Source organism: Dicentrarchus labrax, unplaced genomic scaffold, assembly GCF_905237075.1.
Source record: "Dicentrarchus labrax unplaced genomic scaffold, dlabrax2021, whole genome shotgun sequence".
In the NCBI taxonomy this organism is placed as follows: domain Eukaryota; kingdom Metazoa; phylum Chordata; class Actinopteri; family Moronidae; genus Dicentrarchus; species Dicentrarchus labrax.
In genome coordinates, this window is record NW_026136713.1 from 17,151,211 (window position 1) to 17,178,427 (window position 27,217).

At 41.0% G+C, this 27,217-nt stretch overlaps 4 protein-coding genes and 1 non-coding gene across 8 annotated transcripts in view; 2 read left to right on the top strand and 3 right to left on the bottom strand.

The window, feature by feature from the left end:
• The window catches only part of mmgt1 (membrane magnesium transporter 1), a 3,660-nt gene extending 3,082 nt beyond the window's left edge, over positions 1-578 (top strand). Inside the window, exon 4 of the mRNA XM_051420907.1 lies at positions 1-578. This exon is cut by the window's left edge and continues 311 nt beyond it. The gene's annotated coding sequence lies outside the window, so the exon portion shown is untranslated.
• A 935-nt stretch (positions 579-1,513) lies between these two features.
• Positions 1,514-15,902, bottom strand: ints6l (integrator complex subunit 6 like). 3 transcript variants are annotated; one of them, XM_051420892.1, is made up of 18 exons: positions 14,264-14,543; positions 14,053-14,130; positions 10,541-10,690; positions 9,363-9,452; positions 9,008-9,191; positions 8,756-8,884; positions 8,161-8,324; positions 7,638-7,790; positions 7,230-7,362; positions 6,715-6,809; positions 6,498-6,608; positions 5,541-5,756; positions 5,287-5,413; positions 4,615-4,757; positions 4,274-4,505; positions 3,769-4,149; positions 3,577-3,670; positions 1,514-3,400 (listed from the first exon to the last, which is right to left on the bottom strand). In XM_051420892.1, the coding sequence occupies exons 1-18, from the start codon at positions 14,372-14,374 to the stop codon at positions 3,298-3,300; spliced, it is 2,694 nt and encodes an 897-aa protein (XP_051276852.1). In that variant the 5' UTR covers positions 14,375-14,543; the 3' UTR covers positions 1,514-3,297. The 3 variants fall into 3 exon arrangements, with proteins under 3 accessions (XP_051276852.1, XP_051276854.1, XP_051276853.1); XM_051420894.1 differs by lacking the exons at positions 14,053-14,130; positions 14,264-14,543 and adding an exon at positions 15,882-15,902; XM_051420893.1 differs by lacking the exon at positions 14,053-14,130.
• Positions 15,903-16,163: 261 nt separating this feature from the next.
• On the top strand, positions 16,164-20,255 carry mospd1 (motile sperm domain containing 1). The gene is made up of 6 exons (XM_051420905.1): positions 16,164-16,326; positions 17,494-17,781; positions 17,876-17,951; positions 18,164-18,396; positions 19,290-19,451; positions 19,558-20,255. The coding sequence occupies exons 2-6, from the start codon at positions 17,628-17,630 to the stop codon at positions 19,587-19,589; spliced, it is 657 nt and encodes a 218-aa protein (XP_051276865.1). The 5' UTR covers positions 16,164-16,326; positions 17,494-17,627; the 3' UTR covers positions 19,590-20,255.
• Positions 20,256-20,591: 336 nt separating this feature from the next.
• On the bottom strand, positions 20,592-27,029 carry pabir2 (PABIR family member 2). 2 transcript variants are annotated; one of them, XM_051420900.1, is made up of 10 exons: positions 25,927-27,029; positions 25,718-25,796; positions 25,554-25,607; positions 25,079-25,122; positions 24,901-24,955; positions 24,421-24,522; positions 23,750-23,835; positions 23,301-23,365; positions 22,884-22,980; positions 20,592-22,441 (listed from the first exon to the last, which is right to left on the bottom strand). In XM_051420900.1, exons 1-10 carry the CDS (start codon positions 26,049-26,051, stop codon positions 22,303-22,305), a joined length of 846 nt encoding a protein of 281 aa, XP_051276860.1. In that variant the 5' UTR covers positions 26,052-27,029; the 3' UTR covers positions 20,592-22,302. The 2 variants fall into 2 exon arrangements, with proteins under 2 accessions (XP_051276860.1, XP_051276861.1); XM_051420901.1 differs by having other exon boundaries at positions 26,740-27,024.
• LOC127375309 (small nucleolar RNA U109) lies at positions 24,649-24,796 on the bottom strand. Its single transcript, XR_007887368.1, has one exon. It is a non-coding gene; the product is annotated as a small nucleolar RNA U109 (small nucleolar RNA).
• Positions 27,030-27,217: the final 188 nt, after the last annotated feature.

Below are 27,217 nucleotides of genomic sequence, written 5' to 3' on the forward strand. Positions count from 1 at the left end.
AAGTGGCCACCACCATATTCAACACTGACTGTGCCAACCCTTCAATTTTTCAAGCAGATTTGTTTGTATATACAGTATGTAAACGCTTTGGAGTCTTAAGATACAGAGACATCTTCCCTTTTTGTCCCTTCTGAACTGAAGTGGGATCTTGCTGTCCTTTATATATTCTTTGTATGAGGGGCATTAAAAAAAAAACCGCCTGTTTTGTTACTGTTTCATTTCATCCACACGTCAGTCTTCAGGAGCCGTCTGGGCAAAATATTGTCAACTGAAATGAGTTTTGTTGTATGAACTGGAGCCTTTTTGTATTTCCTTGATGATTTCCTGGAAGCATAGAGGCTCATTTGTACATCCTGTATACATTAAAGAGGTTTGATTTGTGACACAGGAAACTGACTCAAGGTTAAAGTGTGAGAACAGAAAACATTAGGCCTGCCGCTCTAATGAGACTGTGAACACTATGGTGAGCTAGAAAGAAAAAGGTACATTAATTTGGGTGAAGTTTTATTTTTTCCTTCATTTTACATTTTAAGATTTAACATGTTTTTAATTTAATAAAATGCATACTGATTTTACAATGTGTCAGGATCCTTTTTTAAAAAATATATATTTCATATTCAGAGGCGGGATTATAAAGGGATTAAATCTCTCCTGCAAACTGGAGAGGTTGGAGAGCTGATTAAAGTATTTTGTCCCTGGGAGGGAATTTCTTTAAGTAATGACAATGCAGAGATGTACCTGTGACCTTGTTGCTGCACTGCTGCATCACGAAAATTTCCACCTGAGCTCTTTCTCACGTTGGCCTCTAGGTGGCAGTGTAAGCTGCACCAAATCCAGATAATTCCTCCTCTTCATGGGTTTCAGCTGAAGGTGGTTCTTAGTGGATTTGCATTGAAACACATTCGAGGAGGTTTGTTCCAAATAAATTAAAGTGGAGTGGAGTGATCCATCCAATGACTTAGGAGGATGACTGTAAAGGTTTCTAGTTTGTTTTTATATGGTTCAGAATATTGTAGAAAACCTCTTAATGTTTTTATTCTTGGTGGAAAGGTTGAGTACTAAAACAGAAAAGCAGAAACAAAACCAATCCATACTGATGAAAGACTTCACTCTTTACAATAGTTTTATCTCTTCAGGCCTCTGACATTATTCAGATAAAGGTCAGTTGCACTGATAACAAACAGTGAACACCAGTGACGAAGGGTTGCAAGTACAGTAGACGTTGCTTTGTTTTAAGGGATGTTAAGGGAGGTTGGGGAACTACTGCAGTTAGTGTTGATGCCATATCCCACCATATTATAATATAATATATAACATTCATTGTTTGTTTGAAACAGACACAGTGTTCATAATAACGACATAATAACAGCCTTTGTTCTTCTCTGTAACAGTTTTCTTTTTACTGAAGATTTCTCTTTAAAGGCTGAATGTTTGGATGCAAAATGTACAATAGTTTTAACATTAAAGGTTATTAATTACCCCGTAAAGGTAGTAAATACACACACACAGAAGATACCATTCTACCTGTGGTTTATTTTTTGTTTTGTTAAAAAAGAGTAGGTTCATAAAACTTTCCATTTTATATACGTATTTAACAGTTTACAAAATTGGCTTTAAACATTTCATTCAAAATATTTCTTATACTCTGAAATAAACAAATTCACAAAAATAATCTATATTCCTTATGAACATTAAAAAGTAGTGTACATCTGTCATAAAAACAAGGAAAAACAAAAGGAGGAGCGCTAACGTGGGTTCATGTAAAAAAAAGGCAGCAGAGGGCAGATTACCAGCTGTTAATGTTCAACAACAGGTGACTGTCGACTGAGCCCGGACAGATGCAGAAATTCCTCCCAATAAAGTTAAAACTCTGGGAATCAATGGAGTGTTTGTGGTGCTGTGGAGGAATTTAGAGGACTCTCTGTGTGTTTGTGAGTGTTGGAGGAGTAAACCGACAGCTGCGTTCACTGAAATCATGTCCTATTGCTGTAATGGCAGAACAGAGGAGAACGGTGCTTCATCAATAAACCATTAAACACAACCGTCTTGCAGAAGGTCTTTCTAGGGCACAAGTCCAAAAACCAACTGGTGTTCGTCTATTTCAGCTTTAGAAAGCACTACTGTGTGATGTTTGTCTCCAGGATCATGCCAACGCAACTGTCGAATCTGTCACAAAAGGGACCCAATTTGGATATTTAAAAGCCAATTTATTAGGTTATGACAAACATGTGTGATGGTTAACCTTTTTTTGGGACTTTAAGACTGAACAAGCTAATCAGGGTTGGGCGATATGACGATATATAGCCTGAGATTCTGCCATAGCTCTATCTCCTTAATATGGCTACATTGGATATACAGGATGTTTGCATCAATGTGATGTAGTACCTTGATCTGTCAGATATTTTATTGACTGGATTAGCCAAAAACAGTATCTTGCAATAGTTTCTCAATTGAACTTCCAGAAAACTGATCACAATAAACACTGCTGCTACTACTAATCACATATACGCTCGTAGATTTGATCCATATCGCCCAACCCGGATGCTGTTTATCAGTATTACGTGATATGGATAGGAAAACATTAGATAACAGTATCAGTTTGGTAAAAAAATAAAATAAAATAAAAATCAGTGCATTCTTTATGCAGATATAACACTCAGAATATGAAATGTACCTGGGCGGACCAAATTTCTCCTGTTAGCCACAAATCTACATAAATGCACAAACATTTTATTACTCATAGAAAAAAAACAGTTGCAGTGTTACAAACACTTTTCAGACCAGCTGAAGAAAGTTCTCAATCTAAAACATAACAACAGGAATGACCCTGTCCCACCCTCCCTCTGCCATTTGAGCATCTGACAGCTTATTGTGAATCTGTCTAACGGAGTGTGTGTGTGTGTGTGTGTGTGTGTGTCTGTCTCCACTGAACAATGTGCCGATACAGACAAAAGCCATGTGGATGTTTAAGGCATCTGTCAATATAAAGAGGATTATCTTTAAAGTCTCTTGACTAATCTGGAGTGGATCTGTCCTGAAGGCCCCTCCTCCAGTTAAACCCCTCACCCTCCACCTCCAACAGGATGTGATGTAACAGAACAGGAACAGTGGGAGCATCTGCGATAAGTGCATTTGATTTTTTTCTCCACCTCCAGTCCCCCAGTTTGTCTTTTTGAAGGCTACTCAACAAGGACGTCTTTTTTTTTTTTACGGTGGCAAATCCAATGGTAAACACATTTCCCGAGAAGAGTAGCTTCATTCCTTTTCCTTGTAACAGCGCAAAGATGGCTTTCGTCACTAACTGCCGTGATCGTTGGGAAGCTCTGAGGGTGCTGCGTGCTTCTCCTCCACCTTAGCGAGGGCCGTCTCCAGCTGCTGGATCAGTACCCGCTTCTTGAACCTGCCAGAGAAAGGCAAAGGAAATTAGAAAGAAGCAGGGAATAAAGGGAGTTTCTAAAAACAAACCGGGGGGAGATTCATGTAGGTGAACCTGCTTTAAAAGGTTATGAAAATAATCGCAGTGTGCTTATGACTCATTGTTAATAGCTGCAGCTCTTCAAGACATCTGTTTCTTACCTGACAGCCTCTTTGATAGCATATTGGATGAAGTACTTCTGAACATTAACTGGTCCTTTCACCTGCTGCAGTAGTCTGAGTATTGCCTCGTAGTCTGAGAGAAAACACACAGCCATATGTTCTCAATATGACACTTCAGCAGATTAGGATACAATGAACGTTATGTGATACACTGCACCGGCTCATACTCACTTCGCCCCGGTTTGCGGACCTCCTTGATGACCCGACTCCTCAGCTCTGCTTGGCTGCCATCTAGTGGGGCTATGAATATGGTCTCGAGCGCTGCGGGGTCAGCTTCACTGATCTCGAGCTCGCTCTGTGGACTCAGTCGCTCACAGTTGTGTTTCTCCTCCAGCGGCTGCTCATCTAGATGATCTTCTGCTAGTCTCTCCTCCATCATGTTGATGTCCTCGACCTCATCTGCTACCCCCATCCCGGCCTTCTCCTCTAGGCTCAGTGAAGATGGGCTTTCTGCTACAGTGTCCAGCTCAGGGGGCCAGATCTCCCCCGACTCAGGCCCAAGGACCCCGTCCCCGTTACTCTCAGCGACCACAATGTTGTTGCCATCCACTTCTGTGGGGATAACAAATAATTTAACACTAATATTCAGTGCTGTTTGTGCAACATTTCCCCATCAGTTCCTCATTGTCTATGTGTCCTATGATTAACACATCCAGCCTCACTACAGTCTTCTTACCTTTGTGCTGTGGGATGGGTTTGAGGAGGTTCTGCTGCCCTTGAACCCCTACCGGACTCTTCCCCGCCGCCACATGGTTGTTGTTGCTTGGTGGAGTCTGTGGCCGCCGCAGTAACGGGGACATACTCCGCCGTCTCTTCATAGTAGCACCTGAATTGGGATCGCTAGAATTTCCTCTTTTCTTATTTTGAGGGCCCGCTACAAACTCATCTGCCTCATCAATCATCATCCCCTGAGATAAACGACAAAACAAAGCATTAAGGAATGAAAGGAGTAAACGCTGAATGAAGACCTCTCCTAAAGTGTATCGGCCAGTATTTTTGTGTTGGTATATTTTTTACCTTCTTATCCTGCTTGAAAGGATTCCCAAAAGTGTGCAGGCGTTTCGGTTGGTCAGGGTCAATCTCTCTCAGAGGAGACGGCATCATTTTTAGGTACTCCTGATAGTTTCCCATCTGAGCTACTGGAATGCTGTGCAGATAGTCTGACAACCACAGAAAATGTCATCAGTAGTAATAAAATACTGTACTAACTACACAGGATTGCCTATAGATTGTTTTGTGTTGGTTTTGGGTGATTTGATTAGTATGAAATTAGAAATGTATGTTAAAAGGTCCAGTGTGTAACATTTACGAGGCTCTAATGACATAAAAATTGAATATAATATTCATAGGTGGGTTTTCATTAGTGTATAATCAGCTGAATATAAGATTTGTTATGTTTTTGTTACCTTAGAATAAGCTGTTTATATCTACAGACAGGTCACCTTTCATGGAGTCCACCATGTTGAACTGCCATGTTTCTACAGTAGCCCAGAAGGGACAAACCAAACACTGATTATAGATAGGGGCATTAGTTTCTCCTTCATGCTTGGAAGGGAAGGGTGAAGTGACAGAGTTGCGATTTGCAACTACACCACTAGATGCTACTAACTTCCACACACTGGACCTCTTACTGGATCTGCATACATTTTAAATTAAGTAATACTTATAATGATAAGTAGGATTTTATACCTTCGTCTTGCCCTCGGATCAGTTTCTGTGACGTCCGCAGTAAATTGGAGCGCATTCGGGTGAGCTGATCCAGAAGGTTCCGTCTTGGGATGTCGTATGCATTTCGATAAGCTTGAGGTTTTAAGTCCTGTGAACACATCGGCACATCTAGTCAGAGAAAACCCAACAAACATTGCCCTGTTTTTCCTCTAACTCCCCCCCCAACACAAAGTATGTCATGCTTTTCAGATATGTCCTTTCTGTCCTAAATCTACCTTGTTGAGAAGGGCAATCTGGAAGCCAGCAAACTCTTTGAAGTTGATGTCCACCAGGCGAAGGGGCCCCTCCCCGGTGATTCCCTGCAGCAACTGCTTGAAGTCCCGGCGGTGAGCCAGAGAGAGAGAGCTGGAGTGATTCTTCACCTTTATGCCAGTTTCTTGTGGAGCTTTCTTCCCCACAGATACGATCAGACGATCAGATTCCATCTTTGCCTTTATGCCAACAAAACAGGGAAAGGAACACAGTTCAGTTCAGTTCACAGTTCAGTTTAGACAGAAATTACATTTTGATAGGGAATATTGATTAGAGCATTTTTCTATTTTGATTCTTTTGAGTATTTTATATAAATAAGTTCATATTTAAACACTAATATAAAGAAAATCCAAGCAATGCTTGCTTTCTTTATATTTTAACTGTCAAACTCAACAATGCAGTTTTATGTTTACAACAATATAAACATTGTACAACTCCTCTACCACATAATAGAACAAAGAGGAAGAGTTTGTTTTCCAAATGTTTGGGAGACAAAGATAAACTGCGTGGGATATTTTCATTTTATGAACACTCATTACAGTGACAGTGTTGATTATTGTTACAGCAAAGACATACCAGACATGATTGTTGTTTTAGTCCAAATTGCAATCCCAATCTGTAACTAGTTTCATCTGTTGAGTTTAAAATGAGGCTACATTAAAACAAGCATTTCAGTTGCTCATAACTAAAAATATTGGAACGTTTTACAGCTGTATTCAAAATTACAAACACAAATCAAACCTTAGAAATCGTCAAGTTGTTGCTTCATATAACTTAAGTTGTTGCCTTGTGTGTTTAAGTGCCTTGACTCGCCAATCAATTTGGAGTTTGAATCCCATGTTATGATTTTTGGAAACACGTCTGTGTCTTCGCTCTGAAGCTAAAGTGTGTCTCTCGTTCAATGATACTTGAGTCTTTACCTGCTGGCTGAGCTTCTTCAGGTAAGAGATAACACTGTAACTCAGGCCACAGTCCATGGTGTCTGCAATAAGATTAGGTGCACCCATCATCCTCAACGCCTTTTTTAAGGGCTGTCAGAAGATAGCAAGAGAAAATTCTGGATGTTAGTTATATGCAGAAACAATATATGTACTGAGTATTTTAGTAAAGGCAGCATGTGACATAGCATTAGCTTACCATGAGGTAGTATGGAGGCATTGTCTTCAGGTACATTTCAAAAGCCTGCCGCCACTTGAGGTTTGGTTTTAGTTTGTGCACTTTAAACAAGTCATCTGAAAGGACACAAAAAAAGTTAGACTGTCTGAGAATAAAGTTTCAGTACACTGCATCAGTGACCAGTCAGCCATCCCCCTGCACCTCCTCCTCCTCCTCCTGCTGCTGCTGCTGGGCTGACTGTTGTACACACATCAATATTCAGGTAGGGAGTCTAAAATGAGCAGGAAGACATAATATTTATCCTTTTATTTCGGTAGTGCTGCTATCCTATTAAAGATTAACTGTTCACTAAGTTGCTCTGTTATAAGCCTGTTACTTGTGATTATTTGTATAGCTAAAGATGACGGGGGGGAAATTGTAGATGATGAAGCGACCCAGAAAAGAAAAAGCTTTTTAAATTTAATAACAGCTCAGACCTACTGACCCAGAAGTTTTAAGGCCACTTTAAATAAACAGTTTACTGCTATATGTCTTACCGAGGAGTGGGAGAAGGACTGGGTAGTTGTAAGGCATGACAAACAGGTTAACACAGGTGAGAGTGGTGCTGGCTTTAAGGTAGCCAAATGGCTGTCCCAGGTCATTTTGCTTTGCACTGCTGCTAACAAACACCTGAGGAGGAAACAACAAAGAAATCAAATATAATTTTGTTGTTTGAGTGTAAAAAATGAACTTTAGAAAACTTTGTAGATATGTGCTTCGTGACCACCTTCATAAGTGAGGCTCATTACTAATTCACAACCAAAAAAACAGCAAAAGGTGAAAAGACATTTTGAATAAAACTAGCAGCCTCATTATTCCTGGTTTTCAGAAAAGTCCTAGAGGCAACACCAGTGACAGTAAAAACAAGCCAACAGAGCTGATGGGTGTGTGATTATCTACCATACCTGCCAGCACATGTGTGGAGACTTCCTTTCCAAAATGTACTGGGTGAGTGGAGATGGCTCCAGTTCATACTTGTCAAAGGGAAGCTTGTCTATCACCATGGGTTCACAGTCCACACACGAGAAACGCACCATGGGATGTGCAGAGCGAGGGGGCTGGGAGCAGGAGATGGAGATATGTGAAGAAATTGTTTGACATATTTATCTATGGTATGGAGAAATGTAATGTCTTTGGAACTCAACAGATAATGGAATTCACAGAATGAGTTTGCAGAGTTGATTAGATTGGCTGTAAGTCAAAGTTACTGGCTCATGTCAGCTAGAGAAAAAGAGGACTGCCAATGAAAGAGAGAAAGAGAGATAAAGTGACAGTAAAAGAGAAAGTTTGTGTAAATGTGTCTCTGCTGGGAGACTACAGAGATACACACACATAGACACTATCAGTAGGAGGGGATAAACAGTATAATGTCAAATACAGTCTGGAGTATCAATGCATTGTCTACGTACGCAGCTTCTCTTTGCTTACCAGGGTAGGAGAATTCTGGTCCGGCCAGAAGGACTCTGGTATGGGCCAATGCCCAACCGGAACCCCTGTCTTCGGGTTCGGTCGCACATAGATGAGTTTGTGACAACTGTGCCACGGCTGTTGGCTAAAGGATGACACAGGACGACTGGACTCCACTGCGTTGTCTGTAAAACAAAAAAAGATATGATATAATACAGTATAAGGGAAAAACCAACCAACTATCAACCACATCCTAACATACACACACAAATAATGGGAGTCACTGGTAAGAGCTTTTAGTACCTCAAACCTTTTTCTCTCGTTTTACCAATAAAGCAGTGTGAGTCAAAATATCTCAGCAGCCTTCTTTGCTTTTTATACTCCTTTATATTTGGCTGATCTAGAATATGCACTCAGTTCTCCTTTTAGTGTAAAACTGCCCTGTGGTTATCCAGGATAAGAAGATTCTGTTCTGCTTTCAGCAGTTTTACTGCCCTCAGTGTTTTGCTCTAACTTACTGTATGAAATGTGATGAGATAATGTGTTCAGAAACGTAATAAAATATACTTGGTTCAGAGCGGATGAGCCTATCAAAATTGACTGTGTGTTCACTCACCTTCCCCAATGAGAGGCGGATCTGGTCCTGTCTTCTCAAAATTAATGACAACACCACTTTGCACCTTCTGGACCAGAGACTCCAGACACTGGTTCAGCATCCTCTGTGTCCGCACACAGTACGATCGCCCTGAGAGAAAGCAGGAGGCACAAAAAAAAAAAGATGACACATATGCATGATGATTATGAAAAAATAAATGGTGGTGTGAATACAGGACCCACGTTGGGGCACCAAAAGAAGAATATTCCAAACCTCCAGTGACTTCACACATCTGGGTGATGGCAGATTCATCTGTGGGGACGCTGCCAAGCTGCTCGTTGTCTGGTGTGGCTGCTCCTGGCAGCCGCAACACCAATGCAAACAGACGCTGGTCCCAGCGAAAGGGCTCTTTGGTCAGCTCACTGCCTGCCAATGGAGAGTTCAGAGGCAGGTGCAGCTACACAACGGACAGGGTAAAGAAAGAAAGGAGTTTTATATGGGAAAACTGCCATAGGTCCCCATTTGCACAGTTTTACAAATCTTAATTGTGTCATTACAAAGTCAGAACAGATCACTATACTACAAAGAAAGTACATAGCAGCACTACTGAATTTGTTGGTGTTCTCACCTCATCTGGCACTCCAGAGCTGTGTGTAAGCTTGTTCCCATCAGTGATAGTGATGATCACAGATGGCTCGAGGAAGAAGGGGTTACGGCCCTGAGAGGGAAACAGTAACATTCAGCAATTAAATCCAAGTTGAAGAAAACAGTGACCCAGATTATTGTCACTAGTCTGCGGTCTTTTCTTTATGTTCCAGACCAAAAAACATCATTCTGGGTTCTGTGTCTCAAAGAGATTCCCACTTTCTAAAACACAAGATGTAACTGGTCTCTCGTGCTTACAGAATTAGCTAAATACAAGGATACCGTTTAAGCAGAGGTCCACCTAGACACAGTAATTAGTATGGTATTAGCATCACAGCTCTGATAACCTCCTGGATACTAATATGAACTGTGTGTTGCTGCTTGTAATCTTGGAGCTGTAAGCTGCAGAGTGTCCTTGTATTACTCGTTAAGGACAGAGGCCTCTACCACTGTGCCGTAGGGTCAGCCTTGTCTCATTCAAACACACAGAGACTCCCTATTACACACACAGCATGCACATAACCTCTATCCTTGCTTGGTTGTAGTAATCTATCTCTGCCTTCAAGCAGGAGTTTGGAGAAAAGATGTGTGTGAGGAGCTGATGACAGTGCTAACTGAGGCAAGACAGAGTGGATTAAGTTGCAATCAAAAGTCAGTATTATTCTCTTTGTCTCCAGGTAAAGGAATAAAGGACTGCCAGATGAAAGCTTTGTCACAAACATTATCAAAACCTTGATTTATCCAGGAAAAGTCCACATATACTGTATGCGTTGGCTAGATCAGAAAAGCCTTGTTTCCACACACAGTTGCTTGTCAGAACTAATTTTGTCTAGTGTAAAAAAATATTACACAAAGAAGAAGAAAAAGAAAAAGCCAATGAATACTAAAATAAAAAAGTTCTTGACAATCACAACCAATCCATCCCTAAATGATAACAAAGTATATATGTCACTGTCTTGTCAGTCAGTGTGTATACGGTGTTAAATGTGTATCTAATCTCATATTGTCAACAACAAAAATAAGAACACAGATTAACTTGTTTTTTATACGGTCACATCAGTGAGTATTAATTAAAAGGACAAAAAATAATAACACATGAAACACTACGGAGAGTAATTCTTCTGTTCTGAAAATGCATAGCAGGATGTTGACATGCAATACCTGTCCATAGTTGTCGATGCCTGAGACGAGACGGTTGAGGTTAAGCAGGTCAAAGGCTGTGCGGAGGGCGTGACCTAACGTAGTCAGCCCAGATGCCTGCAGGTTCTTCAGCTCACACATGAAGGTGGCATGGTTCTCCTTCCAGCCTGCCTGAAATACATACATTGACAGTATACTGAATGCTCTGCACAGAAAACTGCGATACAACACAGGAGCAGAGGAGGCCTGAAGTCACAGTGCATGGTGAACAGCCACAAACCAAAATAGATCCACACCCACAGATACCCATACTGTAATTACAAAGAAAACAGAACAAGTTTTGTTCACTGACGACCACAAACTCATTCATGTCAAGCATATGACTGCCACCTTTTATAAAAAACAGTTTAAGTCTTAGCAATCCATTGATTATGTGCAGCATGACATAATAGTAACCATAAAATGAGATCAGGTTGTGTCAAGCTCTGGAAATAGAAGATAATATTGTTGAAATGCAGGCCCACATTTGAGCTGGATGGGGCTGTTTAAGAAAGAGTCTAATTTCATACATGACAAGCATCCAAAAATACACTTCCCACTGCAGCCTGTCCTCTCTCCTGACGGAGATATACTCCCACAGGAGAGGATGTGGGTGTGTAACTTCTCTTGGACCTTACTACTGCAGCTTCATGCCTAATCTAAAGATGACCTGCAAGTTAACCACATCCCTTATCAGGGGAGACAGCCGGAGAGGCAAGAGAGACACAGAGAGATGAAGAGTGAGAGGGGGAAAAAACTTGAAGTGCCAGCATCAACACGTATGCTCTGAATCAGGCCAGTGGCCAGATTTTTGGGATAATCCTGGGATATCATTCCAAAGCCATGATTTATGTGGAATTTCTAGGAAAGTGCTAAGTGTTGAATGACGTTAGATAAATATTACAGTCATACAAGCAACATCACTGAGCAGTGAGGTAAAACTGAAGGTGGAAATACATTCACAGTGTTAGTAGGGAAGTAATAACCCAGACATAGACTGTTGTGTAAGGCCAGCAGAAATGTAAGGCATAGCTTGCACTCAATAATTCAGACTACAGAATATTTCTATTTTCTTCTCGCCCAACCTCCTCTCTCTCGCTCTACATCAACAATTTATTGCCTCTGTAACTGTGCAATCAGAGTAGCCCCATTCAGTATAACCTTGTCCTTTCATCATAATCCTCGATGCACAAAGCAGGCAGAAACAACAAAGGAGAGGGCAAACGAAGGCAAAGAGAGGAAGAGCTGGAGGAAGAGCTGGAGGAAGAGAAGTTGAGGACAGACTTTACAACAAAGGGAAAAGCACTTCAGCAGCACCTGGATGATTTAATGCGAGTATGAGATCAGTTGGAGTATTTAGCTGAGATGTTATACACAAGACTATTTTAGTGGGACGTACGAAACAATGATCTGGACTTGCTGCAGGGGCAGTGACTGAATGAAGTAGGGAAGCATTACATGAATGACAGCGTCCACTTGTAATATTTTGTTATGACCCCACTCCTACACATCCGCCTAACAGAAGAGAAATTATGCAATAATGTTTTAAGTGCTGGAGCAGCGAGCTCAAAGTGGTCCACTTGGAGGTCAAATTGAGCCAGATATAGCCCGACAGTTATTTTGCTCTTGCACAGCTGTAAACATTAACACTGAGCAAGACTGTACATGTGTTAATTGGGAAAGAAACCCCTTCAATATTCATATTTATCTGTGTTTTAGTTAAATCTAAAGAGTGCATGCTAGGGAGAAAGTATGCTAAATACACAATATTGATATTAAAGTTCTATTATAAATGTTTGATTAAAATGATTTTTGAGAAAAGCAAAGTAGATCTGCTTATCCATAAAAAGTTAGTGTTACATTATGCAAAAAAACCCACTTAATTTTACATAAATTTACCCAAAATACTGTAAGTGAGTAAAAAATAATTAAAGTTCAAATATAAAAAGCCCCAGAATGTCAATAATAAACTAGTCAACTAGTCAAAAGTATTCAATACATAAATAAAAGTGAGTTTATTTTTTTTAAATATAATATTAATTGACTGCAGAACGTTTAATCAGCTGCTAAAATAAAAATTATGTATTTTACAACCCATGAAATTTTTCTCCTATATTGTCACTGTGAGCACATGTTTAATTATTCACACATTTCCATTGTCTTTGTTGCTTCCCTAATACCCTGGCATATACACAGAGTGTGAAATGTACTATATTGTTATAGAGTTTGTACTCAATTATTACAAGAGAGAGACTGTAATATTGTCACTTCTGGTCTGGCGCTCTTCAAGAAGCCGCAGCTGCTGAAGAGGTGAAACAAACTACACTGAAATTAATCTTCAACAACAACATATATATATATATATTTTAGAAAAAACAACCAATATGGAATTAAGATTTGAGTCCCTTTTGACTTGCACTATACTAGATATGTCTCTGTATCTATCCTCTAAGCTCTCAGAGCAGCAACTACTATTAAAGATGAAGTAATTGATTACTTTCCAGCTCTGGCATTTGGTATTTTGGTCATGAGGCACGGAAACAACAAAATGAGACTTTATAAAAGGAAAGCAAAATATTCTATATGCCTTCAAGCATTAATGACAAGGGATAGAGCAAGTACTCGGCATATTGTGTTGAGAGTAGTACAGTGTTGTTTGTAGAGTTAGAGCAAGCCAGGAGCTTTCTAATACAAACCAGCCACTGAAGCAGATCAGGGACTTCAGGGGTTCATGTGGGTACTAAAGACTGTATTTTATTGGGCATGAAAAAGCTCAGTGAGAGATGTGTGCCAAGTCATAAAACAAGTCAACAGATTAGTAGTGAGGATAGCTTTGCTGACATGAAACCCCTGAAATTATTGCAGTGATTCACAGGTTGTATGTTGGGTGTTCATGAAAACTAGATAGTTTGTATGGTGGGCCATAATGGTCATAAAGTCGGCATGACAAATAATTATAATATGAATAATGATTTCTTCTAACGAACTCACATATATATATATATATAAAATAAATAAATAAATAAAAACTAATGATGAAGGGGGCTTATCAACTTTCAGCCCGGATTGACCAATGGCAAAGCGTGGATGATGAAAGGGGCGGAGTCGAGGATGATCGGCGGGCTTCTTGACCAATCGGGACACGGCACTTTCAAAAAAAAGAGCGACGTCACAGGCGATAATAAATCTCTCCGCCTCCATCTCAACGCCCGAGACTTTTCTCAACACAAAAGCAAAATGTCCGCTGGATGGTCGGAGGCAGTGCTAGCTCCGGGTCTGCGGGTATTCGGAGCAGAATTTAAAAAAAAAAAAAAAAAAAAAAAATATATAAATTTTTTTTTTATTTACGCCACCGGGAAGCCGCCCAACACTTGACTACAAAACCAGAAGGACAATAAAAAAAAAAGCCTCACTGACAGAAAAAAAAAAAAAAACGTGCGGCTTTATTAAACGTTAAAAAAAAAAAAAAAAAATGGTATCAGTTAGCTAATTACCTTCACTCCGTATGGTGGATCATCGAATGTAACTAGCATGTACCTGTCGCCTCTACTAGCCGGGTCTCGGGCACGCAGCTGTCAAAAAAAATATAAGAAAACCAAAAACAACATATATTAATTTCGACCAATCTTGCCCAAGGAACCCTAAGCTCTCCAAAGGTGCACACTTGCTGGAAAAAAAAGTCGGGGTAAAATCGTTTTTCTTTACCTTCATAAAGACCTCAACCGCGCCTTTAGCAACGTCCAGATACGTCGTACCCAAATAAGTGCGCTGATTCATAGAGGCGGACGTGTCTAACAGGAAAAGTAAAATAGGCATTTTAAATGTAATGCCGCAGTTGTATGCTTTTCTAAAATAACTGTTATCCACATATGACCTATCGTGCGGCCAAACAGTTCACACATGTGTGTATATATTTGTTATAATAAGCCCCCCCCTCCAGTAGAGGGCCGTTGCCTCTCTCTCTCTGCCCCTCCAGAGCTCTGGCTCAGCTCGCGCTGTTCAACTTCTGCTCCGAACCGAATGGAACGCCCCGCTCCCTCCGCTGCGACGCCATTGGCCGAGCCGCGTTCCACTGACCACGCCCCCCCCTCCCAGTATATAAATATATATAAAACAAGGTCGAGATGGCTCGTGAATACAGTACATCCGCTTAACCGTGTAGTGTGTGTGTGTGTGTGCGTGTGTGTGTGTGCGTGTGTGTGTGCGTGTGTGTGTGTGTGTGTGTGTGTGTGTGTGCGTGTGTGTGCGTTTTAATGGGCGGATATTCAAAAAGTATGTTTTTATTTTATTTATGGCTCTTGTGTGTGTGTGTGTGTGTGTGTGTGTGTGTGTGTGTGTGTGTGTGTGTGTGTGTGTGTGTGTGTGTGCGTGTGTGTGTGTGTGTGTGCGTTTTAATGGGCGGATATTCAAAAAGTATGTTTTTATTTTATTTATGGCTCTTGTGTGTGTGTGTGTGTGTGTGTGTGTGTGTGTGTGTGTGTGTGTGTGTGTGTGTGTGTGTGTGTGTGTGTGTGTGTGTGCGTGTGTGCGTGTGTGTGTGTGTGTGTGTGTGTGTTGTGTGTGTGTGTGTGTGTGTGTGTGTGTGTGTGTGTGTGTGTGATGCCATAAACTAGCCTATCATCCTGTATTTAAAAAAAAAAAAACAACTACAAATAACTGAGAGTTAAAGCTGTATAAATCATATTAAAGGACCTGGATTTTCTTCAAATGTGTTGCCCCCCCCCCCACACACACACACACACACACACACTGTGTTTCTCCCTACTGTCACTCTCTTGACGCGTTCAAGGCCCCACAAAAGGTCCGTCCTTCCGACTCTAAAGCATAACATAACGAACACGTGCTGTCCCATGGTGAAGTAACCCATAATATTTAAGTTGGACAGTGTTTAAGTCTGTGAATCAAGTGCTTTACTATTTGCATTTTGTGCTGCAAGGGCAGAATTAAGAGAAAATGCACATTTGGGTAGAAACAAACATTAGAGTAGCGATAGAACATACAAATATTTAGATATTTAAAAAGCCCACCACGTAAATACTATTACAAATATAACACTGGTCATTTTCAAACCTTTAAAAACCACAAAAAGTACCAGCTGTACTTCATATTCTCTCATACTCTTAATAAATCCGACAGCACTTGAGTGCAGCATTGCTGTTACAATCAAGAGTATTCCTACAGTAACACTTACTGAAACACTTTGTAAATAAATCACGCACAACCTCAAATTTATATTTATTATAACATAAAAAAGAGATATAAAAAAAAAAACACTTAATAGATTCAGAGGTCAGTGGAAAGTCACATTAAACAAAACGCCTACCTGTAGCAGGATGAAGGTTTTTGTCTTCCTTGAACATGTGTCTCAGCTTACAGCGTACAATAAGAGCTTTAACCTGTAGTTAATCACATAAAATACACAAATATCAACACAATTTTTCAGCTTTTATAAAATCATCAGGACGAATCAATTTAGCACAATTAACACCAAAATATTCCACACGTTAATTTTGCGTTTATTATCATTGTTTTTCTTTATTATTTCTTTTAGCACGTTGCGGGGTTACCACAGGCCACGTCACGTCACGTCGTTTACGTCCCGCTCCGTCGACGTCCTGCACGCAGCGTTTCGCCATTCCGGCTCGTCCCAGAATGCACCGCGAGCTCTGCAGCATATTGACAAAGACAACAGGGCTGGAGAGCAACAACAAGAGGAAGAGGAGGGTGGGATCAGCTCTGATGGTACACGAACCCGAGTTGACGACAAGGTAAAGAGTCGCTCTCACTTTGTGGCTATGAAATAAATAAAACGGCGACGCTGCGTTTAGACAACGTTAAGTGGCTATTAGCTCACATCTGGAGGAAGAGGAGGAGGAAGAGGAGGAGGAGGAGGGAGGTTGTCGTAGCGTTAGCATTAACACTGTAAACGATGTTTTTATTACAGTAACAGAGCAGGGGGATGTCTTTAAAGTGTAGGGTTAACCTGAAGCGGTGTTAAAATGTCCTAGTTGCTACATTTATAACCTTTAATTTGTAAATAAAAGGGTTTTTTATTTTTGTGTTTGTTTACGTTGTCAGCTACGATTACGCTGCAGTTTAAAGGCAGCTTACTTTTTTATTTTTACCCCCTCATACACTTAATATAAATACGACTATAACTCGTGCCAACCTTTGAGGTAATGTCCCCGCAGATAGTAGAAGAAACACCTCTTGGATGAAGCTGCTGTAAATAAAAGGAGGTCATCGTGATTTTTTTTTATTTGTGTAAAGTTGAGAACAAAAAGTGTTGCGACACCGCCACGAGTCAGGTTCCTCGAGCTCTAACCGTGTAAACACACAGAGGCACGTGCTCACGCTCTGTTGTTGTTATTGTTGAACTTTAATAATGATAACAGTCGTGTTGCCCTTGCTTACTGAGTGCACCTCAATGCATTCAATTATTCTACATATAAACCCCGTGATAATCCTGCGTTAGATCATATGTCTGTTTATAGCAACAGGTCTGAAGAATGGGTCCTTTCACAGTCAGTGTTATTGTGAATTTGCCTGCGGACAGCAGTAAGGTGTAACTGGAAGAAGAGCTAGACTGATAGATTAGGAAAACAAAAGTAACCAGACATTGCAGTACTGAAATGACAAAGCTGTATTCGAGATGGTTTAGGTTACTTAGCATTGTTTACCACTTTTAAGCTCTCAAATGTCCACAATGGTGTTGTCCTCAAAAGTCCAGTATCAGTTGGGTTGTGGGTGAAACCTTGGAAGTGTGATACACTGTAAGCTTCACTATATTTGTCACATATAAAATATTAAGGTGCAGAGTAACAGCAGCTGTTGGATACATAAATGGGATAACAAATGTAATATTTCCTCATTAAATGTGGTGGAATAGATATTGAAAGTGCCTAAACATGAGCATCACCTGTGTCTCTCCACAGTACCTGAGGCGATGAGAGCGGGAAGTGCCATTTCCACCTAACGGGAGTTTACACAGCTTGACAGTTTGTGGAGAGAGGGGTGGGGGGCCCAGGCAGACCGTGGACGGGGAAGGGGAAGAGCTCAGCTGGAGCCAATGCAGCAGCAGCATCGACAGCCTGAGCTGGTGGAAGGAAGCCTTCCCGTGTTCGTGTTCCCCACTGAGCTCGTCTTCTACGCAGATGAGCAGACGTCTCACAAGCAGGTGCTCACCCTCTACAACCCCTATGAGTTCGCTCTCAAGTTTAAAGGTCAGTTGGAAGAGTCCTTCTATTTGTATGCTGTATTATTTTTGTTATATGCTCCTGATTATCAAACTAATCTGTTTTATTTATTTTTTATTAGTGCTGTGCACAGCGCCAAACAAGTACACTGTGGTGGATGCCACCGGAGCCGTCAAGCCACAGTGTTGTGTTGACATGTGAGTTTGTTTGGACTCATTATTTTATTATGTAGTGATATAGCACTGAAGGGCCTAAATTCCTAATCTAGCTGGTAGTTCTGTGGATTCCCGTCCATGTTTTTACTGTTTATTGCTTACTTTATTCAATATTAACGTGTCAGATGGTTGTTTACACAGCCCACTTAACCATCTGAAGTAAAGAGTCTATCTAACTTTCTGTGTCCACGCAGAGTAATCAGACACAGAGATGTGCGGGCATGCCATTACGGGGTGTACGACAAGTTTCGACTGCAGGTGTCGGAGCAGAGTCAGCGGAAAGCTCTGGGTCGCAAAGAGGTGACAGCCACACTCCGTCCCTCGGCCTCACAGGAGCCGCCTAGCCCCCGGCCCCAAGATGAGGAACGCAGAATCAGAGAGCAGTTTGCAGACAGCGAGTTTTTTGAACAGACTGCATTTCAGACAGGTAGGATGAAAGACTGTTGCAGGGTGTGATCACTAGATGGGGCCAAATGCTCATAAACTCAATTATAGGAACTTTTTACTGTTTACAGGACACTGTGTGTTACATTGCTTTTTGTGGCCCGTGAACATTTCTTATCTTATCTAGTATAAAATAAGCTATTTGTCCCACAAACATAGTATAACAATAATAAATATGTTATAATCGTCTCCTGGTAGGTGTTTACCATGTGCCTGTTTTCACTGACACCATGTTTACCCCGCTTCCCATTCAGATTGCTGCGTACATAGTTACATCTTTTTGTATAAACCAAAACATAATTTTCATGCTATCAAAACAGTAGGGAAATAATTGTGCAGGTAATCACTGTCAGACTGTTATTTACAGTTGAATTATGAGCCAAATCCTAAAATGTACTTCATTTTATGTATTTTCTGTAGCTGCATTTACCAGTACACCAATACTGAAGTGGTGGAGTATTCACTCTTCACTTTTATCAGCACGTGCAGAAATGTTTTGCTGTTCTGAGTGCATAGTTATCCTTTCTTTGCCATAAGATTTGCTTGTTAAAGGATATAAGTCTTGTGATTTTCAGTATATTTTGTATTGTCAACAAAAAATAAAGCAAACCAAGAATGCCCAGTTGTTCTAGAAAATGATACAGCTTTCTATAAAATGAAAGTATATATTATTACAGGTTTATGTCCTCAATAGTAATCAATGGACTTGGGGCTAAGAGCCACAGACAGGCAGGGGTCAGTCAGAAAGTACTGAAAGACACACTAACACTGGTTTTTTTCCATGCGATTTGTTTAAAATCTTTAAAATACTGTCAACCACTCTGAGTGATGCTTCTGATGACAGTGTACACATATGTTTGTGTGTGTGCATGACAGAGAGCCGTCCTGTTGCTGGAGGCCCCAGTCTGCTGACGGTGCTGCTTGGGCTGGTGTGTATGGCCGCCCTGATGCTCCCGACGCTGGGCGAGCAAGAATCTACTGTGCCTGTCTACCTCCACTTAAGTGTTAACAAGAAACTTGTAGCTGCTTATGTTCTTGGTGAGTCAAAACAGGGCTACGACAGAATGAGGTTTGCATTGTATGTTAATAATTCTGTTTATGACATTGACAGTATTACTCTCTTTTGTGTCTTGTTACACTTTAGGTCTTCTTACAATGGTCATCCTGCGCACATGACGTGCTGTGAGCTGCGAGGAGGAGTGAAAATGATCTAAACAGGAGAACATTCTCACACCGGAGGCACTGCTACGCTTCAATGAGTACTGACAGCAGGGGGACGGGGTACTAAGTCAAGTCACCCGAGACCCTGAAAAATACAGTTTAGTATACTTGTTTTCAAATCCACATACTTGTGTGAATACATACACAATGCCGAACCGATGCAAAAAGTGTAGACCTCCAGTGTGAATGTCAAAGGTAGTGTGAGAAGAGCTGCCCCCTGAGCAGGGCCCGTGAAGCAACATGCGGCCATTCAAAGTGTTGGCTGGCCTCATGTTCCCTGTGTCTGTATTTTTATTGCCAGTACGTAACAGAATATGGTTAACTTGAGTGTGAAGGACGTGCGAACGTGATACGTGTACATAAAAGCCATTACAGTTTCGTTATGGTATTCACTTGTAACCATCATTATATTGATGTTTTAAAGCATTTTTTGTGTAGACTGAGGACTAAATGCAGTTATTTGCATGTGTGGATACATTATCTGGAAGAGTTTTTATTTGTTTCCAGCAGTGCGATACTTTTACATGTCACCAAAGGAAAGATCTTCTTCTGAAGACCGTGGTTTGTTTGCCGTACTATATCAATGCTTCATTGAACGTTTAATAAAGTCTCAATACAGCAGTCTGGTATAATGTTCATAGAGCAATATCAGGTTATTTTCTACACTTTACAAGTTGGGTCAGGAGGGTGTAGAGCACATAGCACGACAATAAGGCCCTCTGTTAGGTTTGTTATGATGGTTACTGAAAATAATCCGAGTCTGCCTCTAGGGCTGTACGTTATCAGATTTGACAACTGAGAACAGCATGATTTGCTACTGCTTGCGTACCATTTGGTTCCACAGCAGTAAATAAGGGGTTGGGAATGACACTCCTACTCTGGCCCCAGATGCAGTGCTAACATTTTAAATCAGGACAAAAAAAAACAACATGGAACATCAAAACAGCTACACACACATAATAAAGAAATAATTTATTTAGTCCTGATGTCCGCTACGATTGCAATCACAAAAGACACAAGCATGGGCACGGTGTTAGCTAGCTTGGTAGATTACAGCCATTTCCATTATAGACATACAGTATAGTATGCAATTATTTGCTAAATTCATGCCCTGAACGCTTCATAAAATGACTGAGATAAAAAAAAAGATCTTAACAACAGGGCAAGCTGGAGGCTTTTCCACTTTGTATAAAGGAACAAGACATTCAGTAAAAGAACTGCAACCAGGCTTTTGTTTAAATTAAAAGGGCACACTTCCATAAAATGATTTACAATCACTTCCTCTTGTACATACGCATTAAAGGCTACAGAGCCACTAAGGGTGACACAGGTGATGTGGGCACTGAGGCCTCGACAGCTGAAAATCAAGGTGCTAAAAAACAGGCTTAACCTTTACATACTGTGTTTTTAAGATCTTGCTTTGCGTTTCTCTGCTCAAACAGGCGGAAACGTTACAGGATTGAGTGTCCTGTGCAAAAAGCTCTTTTCATAAAAACCTAGCCACAGCAGAAACAGCAGTCTCTTTACTCACAATGCGACGGTGCCATTTTGTTTTTGCTTCACGTTCCAGCAGTCAGTTGATTTGGTGTAAATGACAACACGAATGGTTTCTCTATCACCATCCAATTCTTTTTATAATAAACATTTCTTTCCATAAATAAGAACATTTCGTCAGAAGAAAGAAAACTGAATCATTTCTATACTCTGTTTATCTACAAAAACATCCTGACAAGAACACAGGATACAGAGGAACCTTTAGTGTTGAAATCCCAACAGTGATGATCAAATTACTTCATCCGTAATAAACTGCCAGGTGCATTAATTGCTCATACTTGGCAATTAAAGTTGCAGCAATTCATGGGGGAAGGGGGCATTAAAGTCAGACTGAAAAAGGAAAAGAAAAATACACAGTTCACAGCCTCTATCATAAAAATATCTGCTGAAAACATAACTTCTCTTACAGTAGGACAGTAAGGAAATCTCCATAGTTGTACCCCAGAAGTAGTTTATGTTCCTTTACAAAGAAAACTTCTGCTGTTGAAGACTTGTGCCCACTTTCATCTCACAGCCAATCACAAAACTTAAAACTATGTACGACATTTGACATGGTTAATATGTACATAATTACAACCAAGCAGGAAAACAATAAGTTAAATCTTTTCTTACAAAATCTGCAGACTGCGTACATACAAAAAGGCCTGTGGACAGAAGTTCTCCAGCACAAAAACAGGGAAATGTACACATCCAATAGTCTTTGTTTATTTTATTTGTCCAGTGCTCAATGTCTCTCTCCAGTGAGGGGAACTGGTAGGACAGATTTGAAGTATAGCCACTTATGAAGACAATATCACTACGAAAGCCAAGCACCATCCAAGGTCATCTACTAGCAGCTGGTGCTCACAGTGTCTTCAGTCATTCCTAGTTTCACTAGGCTTATCTCTTACACACAAAAACTCACCCATGGCTTTCACTTCCTTAATTCAAAAACATATCTAGACCCTCAAAACGTAGCCATGAAAGCCGCCACTCGGAGAAAAACCCCATGAAAAATTCCACTTAAACCACATCTAGGCGATGGTGAGATGGAGGGTCTGGGAAGGAAACTTCTTCCCTGGAGAGAGGCTTTTTTTGGAGGCGGTCCTTTATAGTGTCTCTTGCTCTCCCAGGCTCACTTTGGGGACAAATCCTGGAGGGAAGCGAAGGGCGAGTTGCTGGACGAGGAGGGCGACACCCCCTCCATTTTGCCCGGTGAGTCAGTTGAGGAGCCGACGCTGCTGAGGCTGCCATCCAGTAAATCTGGAGAGTGACTGAAAGAAAAAGTCAACATCATTGTGACTGACTGCCTTCCCAATATTACTTTAAAGCATTAGATTTAAATGTTTCTTTTTTTTAAAAACATACACATTTCTAGCAGGTATGTGTTCATGCGCTCATAACAAAGGCAGCTAGTCTTAGTAAGGATAGTGGTTTGGCTAAATAAAAACATACTGTAACAGTCAGAGCTGAGTTAAAAATGCACAATGAATACTGAGTAAAACTGTTCAAACATTAAAAAGGAATCAAATGTGGGATTTAGGAGAAAAATGCTTTCATCAGTGTACAATCCTCCCAAACTAAGAACTGCTGGGTTTTCAGTAGTTTAAAGTCAATCGTTCTCAAGTCACAATGAGTGTCATTGTATGGTGAGCATACACTGGAGCTTAATTTCTACTAGCTGTTTGGACATTTATTGATCCACAAAAGTCTTACCAGGAACCGAGATCCGACAGGTTGGAGACATCAGAAGACAACATGGTGGTGGTGCCCTGGAAGAGCCTCTTAGGCTGACTCTCCGTCTCCATCTCACCTGCAGAGAAAAGAGACCACTGACATTTAGAAATCTTTCTCAGTACACAAAGTCTGTGTACTGATCTAAAAGAGGACAGTTGGATGAAATGGTTTGTTTTATTGCAATCGTAATCTGACAGTATAAAAGAACAGATCTTATCGGCTCATTACCAGAGAGCCAATGCAGTCTCCAATAGTTAAACTGAAGAATTACCCTATGCATGTGACCAAAAGAGTGTCATGTGTTTATGTACCAAGAAATGCAAATGCATGAATATTAGAAAGATGTGTTCTGAATTGACCTTAATGCTACAGTTACCCTTGCGTGAGGTATCTCACCTTTGCGTTTCATTGGCCCAAGTATGCTGGCTCTGATGCAGTTGATTGGGCTTTGACTTCGTCGGCTGAAGAGCACAGAAAACACAGTTAAACCAGTATATTTTTAAAATGCAGCCACTATCAGCGGCCATCATATAGTTACATACACACCAGTACAAAATATGTCATCTTAAGATCCGTGATAAAGATACACATATCTAAAACATTCAGGCAATAAATAGCTGTAAAGTGCATAGAAATGCTTTGGTTTTTTTCCTACAAGACAAAAGGAAACCCGTTCTATGTCACCAGGGACAAATTAGACAAATTGGAGCCATCTGGTGCTACTGTAGCCTCACAGTAAACAGATGCTAATCAAACAGACATGTATTAGAACAAGAGTAAAGTGACACTGGTAGATTATAAAAAGGTTATTAACTGCAGCTATTACTCCAAGAGTTGGTTCTCACCTGAAGCGTCGCGTCGGGCTGGGTATCGGGCTGGGCGTTAGGCCATTGCTGCTCACAAGGATTTGTAGTGAAGGAGAGAAACACTGCTGCTTGCAAGAAAGTGAAATCACAAAAAGATACAGACAAGAAGGGAATGAGGTCAAAAGACATCAGCATCAACGCACCAAAATGAGCACGGCACCAGATTAAAGCAACATTTTTAGTATCATTCCTGTTGTATTAGTAAATTAAAGAAGTTGTATTTGTACAACTAAGGTTAAAACAGATTAGGCAACAACCCAACTGATTGATAGGTTATTTTATTGTAGCATGTATGAACCTTGTGTTCCCCCCAAAATATGGAGCAAAGGGCATGAATCAAATACAAAGAAGTGTTCTGTTACCTAATCGCTGGTGTGTGGTTTGAATTAAAAGAAATATATTTTCTTAAGCTGTGGCAAACTGGTGAACTAATTTACCCAAAAAGCTCGACAACAGGAGCCATGTTTTTGTGTTGCTAATAAATTGCTTCCTGCAGGCAGCCACACAGACATCCATTCATTAACCTGATTGCAAGTTGTTAGGAAAATCAAGTTACCGCAAATCTTGAAAATGCTTTTAACTGTTACCTTCATCTGGTTACTCCGTATAATCAGGTTATCTGCATGTAAACACACCGAGGTCAGATGTACCTTTTTTCCGATCCCTCTGGTTGGGGACGGGGCCGGCGACACAGGCACAAAGTCGATGCGCTTCGGAGACGAAGATGCGGACTTCTCCAAATCGTTGTCACTCTAAAAAGAACATACAAATAGCAGAAGACATTAATGGCCGTTACATCTTCCATCATATCCTTACAGCACGTTGTAGTTAGTCAGTTAGTTAGAGAGGGAATACAAATTATATTAGATATAAAAAACCCATGTGGGAGTATTATACTACCAACTCAGCCTGGCCTTCAGAATCTGGTGGCCCTGATAACTCCCAAAGTATTAATCTAGCATGTTTGCGCTTGTTCTCTCCACAGAAATCGAGAGACCAACAATGGCCCAGGGCCAAAACATGCAGTGGAAAGGTACAACGGAGCTCAGTTTCAAGGATTTAGAGGAATAGATCATAACAACAACACTGATGTGGGTTAGACAAACTGTAATCAAGAGGTCCTTCTTTACCAGACTAAGGCTTTCTTCCCAAGACTGGCTCATTTGCATGGCGGCTTGAACTTCCCTGTGTTTACAAAAATAAGAAAACAAGGAATAAGTTGATACTTTTAAAGCATTTCACCTTCAACTAACGTTATAATTCCACCAAATCTCTTCATCCAACTGCATTCATTAACACACAGCTTACCGCTCATGAGCAGTCTCTCGGTTCATCACGTCTACACCCTCCTCCTGCAACAGCACAAAAGAGGGTTAATGGTTATAAAGTCCTATTTTACCAAATCATCTTAGCTTTTCTGAATTACATACATTTTTAAAACTGATTTAAATACACATTTTATCTCATGCCACTGCAGTTTGAGTCAGGAGGTACAACCCCAATCTCATCTAAAAACCTACAACTGAGACTTCTTCCACATTATTTATGGAAATTAGAGTCAGCCAGTGGACACCAAAGTGACCTTTCCCCTCTGTTGGAGTCTGATACTACCAAATGATCAACTCTAAAAGATCGATGGCCCTGTGAACTCCAGGAATTGTTACTCTTGCATGTTGTATTAGACACCATCACTCCCTATGGCTCGAGAGGGAGACAGTGGTCTGACATGCTCCCCCCCCCAACATGAAACATCTCCAAAAACATGTTGAAAAAACCATCTTACTTGTTTTATCTGATGAAGTCTGGTGCTGGGGACGCGAATGGGTGACGAAGGGACCTGTAAAGAAGCACATGTGCGGAGAGAGAGAGAGAGAGAGAGCATTCAATGCTGAATACTTATGACACAAAAAGTAAAAAAAAAAAAGTGTGTTTGATTAAGATTTGTACCATGTTGGGCCTGTTGACAACTGTAGTGCTATTTCTCCGGCTACGCAGGACCTCTCTCTGGAACACTTGGGAGTTATCACTGGAATGACAAATTCACAGAGCAACAATATGTCATGTGTCTATTTCCCCCCCCTATGAGGTCAGTTCAACACTCACTTGAAGAGATTATGCAGTAAATTCTTGCAACTATATATCATATATTGTTGAACCTTAAGCCATTTATCATGGGTGCACTGTTGGATCTCCTCAAGTGTCCATCGCTCTGCACTAACGAAGATGGGATTTCCAGATCCAGCTCCATCTTTTCTGGAGGCAACACTCCTGAATTGTTCATTTTTTTCCCTTTTTTTGCAAACTCACTCTTACCCTTCTCACCAATTCATGAACTTAAAAAACAGGCTCACCAGCTCAGTGTGCGGTTACATTGTGGCTCTCCAAACTTGGCTTAAACTTTACATGTTTTCAATCATGCAGCCCTAGGCAAAAAAAAAAAAAAACAACCACTAGCCTACACACTGTAGTCAACCCACAGCAACCTGTAAAGGCCCTGCCGCCTGCACAACTCCAGTGTTGAAGCAACTTCACCCCGACTCTCTAATCATCAACAACCAAACACCTAGAAGTCTTCATATCACAGCTATATGGCCCCCCCCCTGCTCTAACGTTGACTGTAATCACCATGCACCCCCACCCACCCACCCTGATGGATGGTTAGCCTGCCAGTGGCTACATACCGCACAATGCCCGGGTAACTGCAGGCTAACCGACCCGGTAGTGGAGGCAGGGAGCCGGGGGGGGGGGAGACGACTGAACCGCCGCTAGCCTGTATCACTGCATGGTAGCGCGGTAAACCAGCTAACGTTAGCCGAGGACCAACCAGCAGCTTCTCTCTCTCTTGACTACAAAATAACTTTAAAGCGTAACGTTTGGCGACGTTAATAAAACTGCTGTTGAGTTAATGTAAAATTAAAAAAATAAAAAATAAAAAAAAAACAGCAGAATAAACGCGAGTTCTGGCTTACACAGCTTAATGCTAAGCTAAGTTAGCACCGACGCTAGTAGCCACACGGCCCATGTCCAGAGAGTGAAGGCCCGGGTTCACCGCTTCACTGCCGGGCTCCCGTCCACAACCAGCCGGGGGGGCTCCAACACAAACAAACCCTCGAATCCGTATCTTTTGTAAAACGCTCTACAAGTTGTTATTTTTCGTTATTTTTTTTTTTTTTTTTTTTCTGCAGGACGCCGCCAAGAATGAACCAGGAGCTCACACACACTCACACACACACATATACACACTCACATACACACACACACACACACAGAGAGAGCTGGCCTGTTAGCAGTAAACTTCACGCCCCCTTTTCTTTTAACGTTATCTGAGTCGTCCAATCAAATCGCTCCGTCAGCCGGCGTGCTCAGGCGGTATGTGGCGAGCTGTGTGTGTGTGTGCTCCAGCTCCTGGATGAACCCTTACACATTCACACAGCATGCAGTGTGAGT

Excerpts from the sequence above, each read along its gene's own strand:
- pabir2 (XM_051420900.1), bottom strand. The coding sequence starts at position 26,051 with ATGAACAATTCAGGAGTGTTGCCTCCAGAAAAGATGGAGCTGGATCTG. Across the intron at positions 25,123-25,553 it reads GACTTCATCAGATAAAACAA|GAGGAGGGTGTAGACGTGAT; the intron begins GTAAGATGGTTT and ends GTGCTGTTGCAG. Across the intron at positions 22,981-23,300 it reads TGGGCCAATGAAACGCAAAG|GTGAGATGGAGACGGAGAGT; the intron begins GTGAGATACCTC and ends TTTTCTCTGCAG.
- mospd1 (XM_051420905.1), top strand. The coding sequence starts at position 17,628 with ATGCAGCAGCAGCATCGACAGCCTGAGCTGGTGGAAGGAAGCCTTCCC. Across the intron at positions 17,952-18,163 it reads CCACAGTGTTGTGTTGACAT|AGTAATCAGACACAGAGATG; the intron begins GTGAGTTTGTTT and ends GTGTCCACGCAG. Across the intron at positions 19,452-19,557 it reads TGTAGCTGCTTATGTTCTTG|GTCTTCTTACAATGGTCATC; the intron begins GTGAGTCAAAAC and ends GTTACACTTTAG.
- ints6l (XM_051420892.1), bottom strand. The coding sequence starts at position 14,374 with ATGCCTATTTTACTTTTCCTGTTAGACACGTCCGCCTCTATGAATCAG. Across the intron at positions 6,810-7,229 it reads AGTCCTTCTCCCACTCCTCG|ATGACTTGTTTAAAGTGCAC; the intron begins GTAAGACATATA and ends GTGTCCTTTCAG. Across the intron at positions 4,506-4,614 it reads CTTTCAAGCAGGATAAGAAG|GGGATGATGATTGATGAGGC; the intron begins GTAAAAAATATA and ends CGTTTATCTCAG.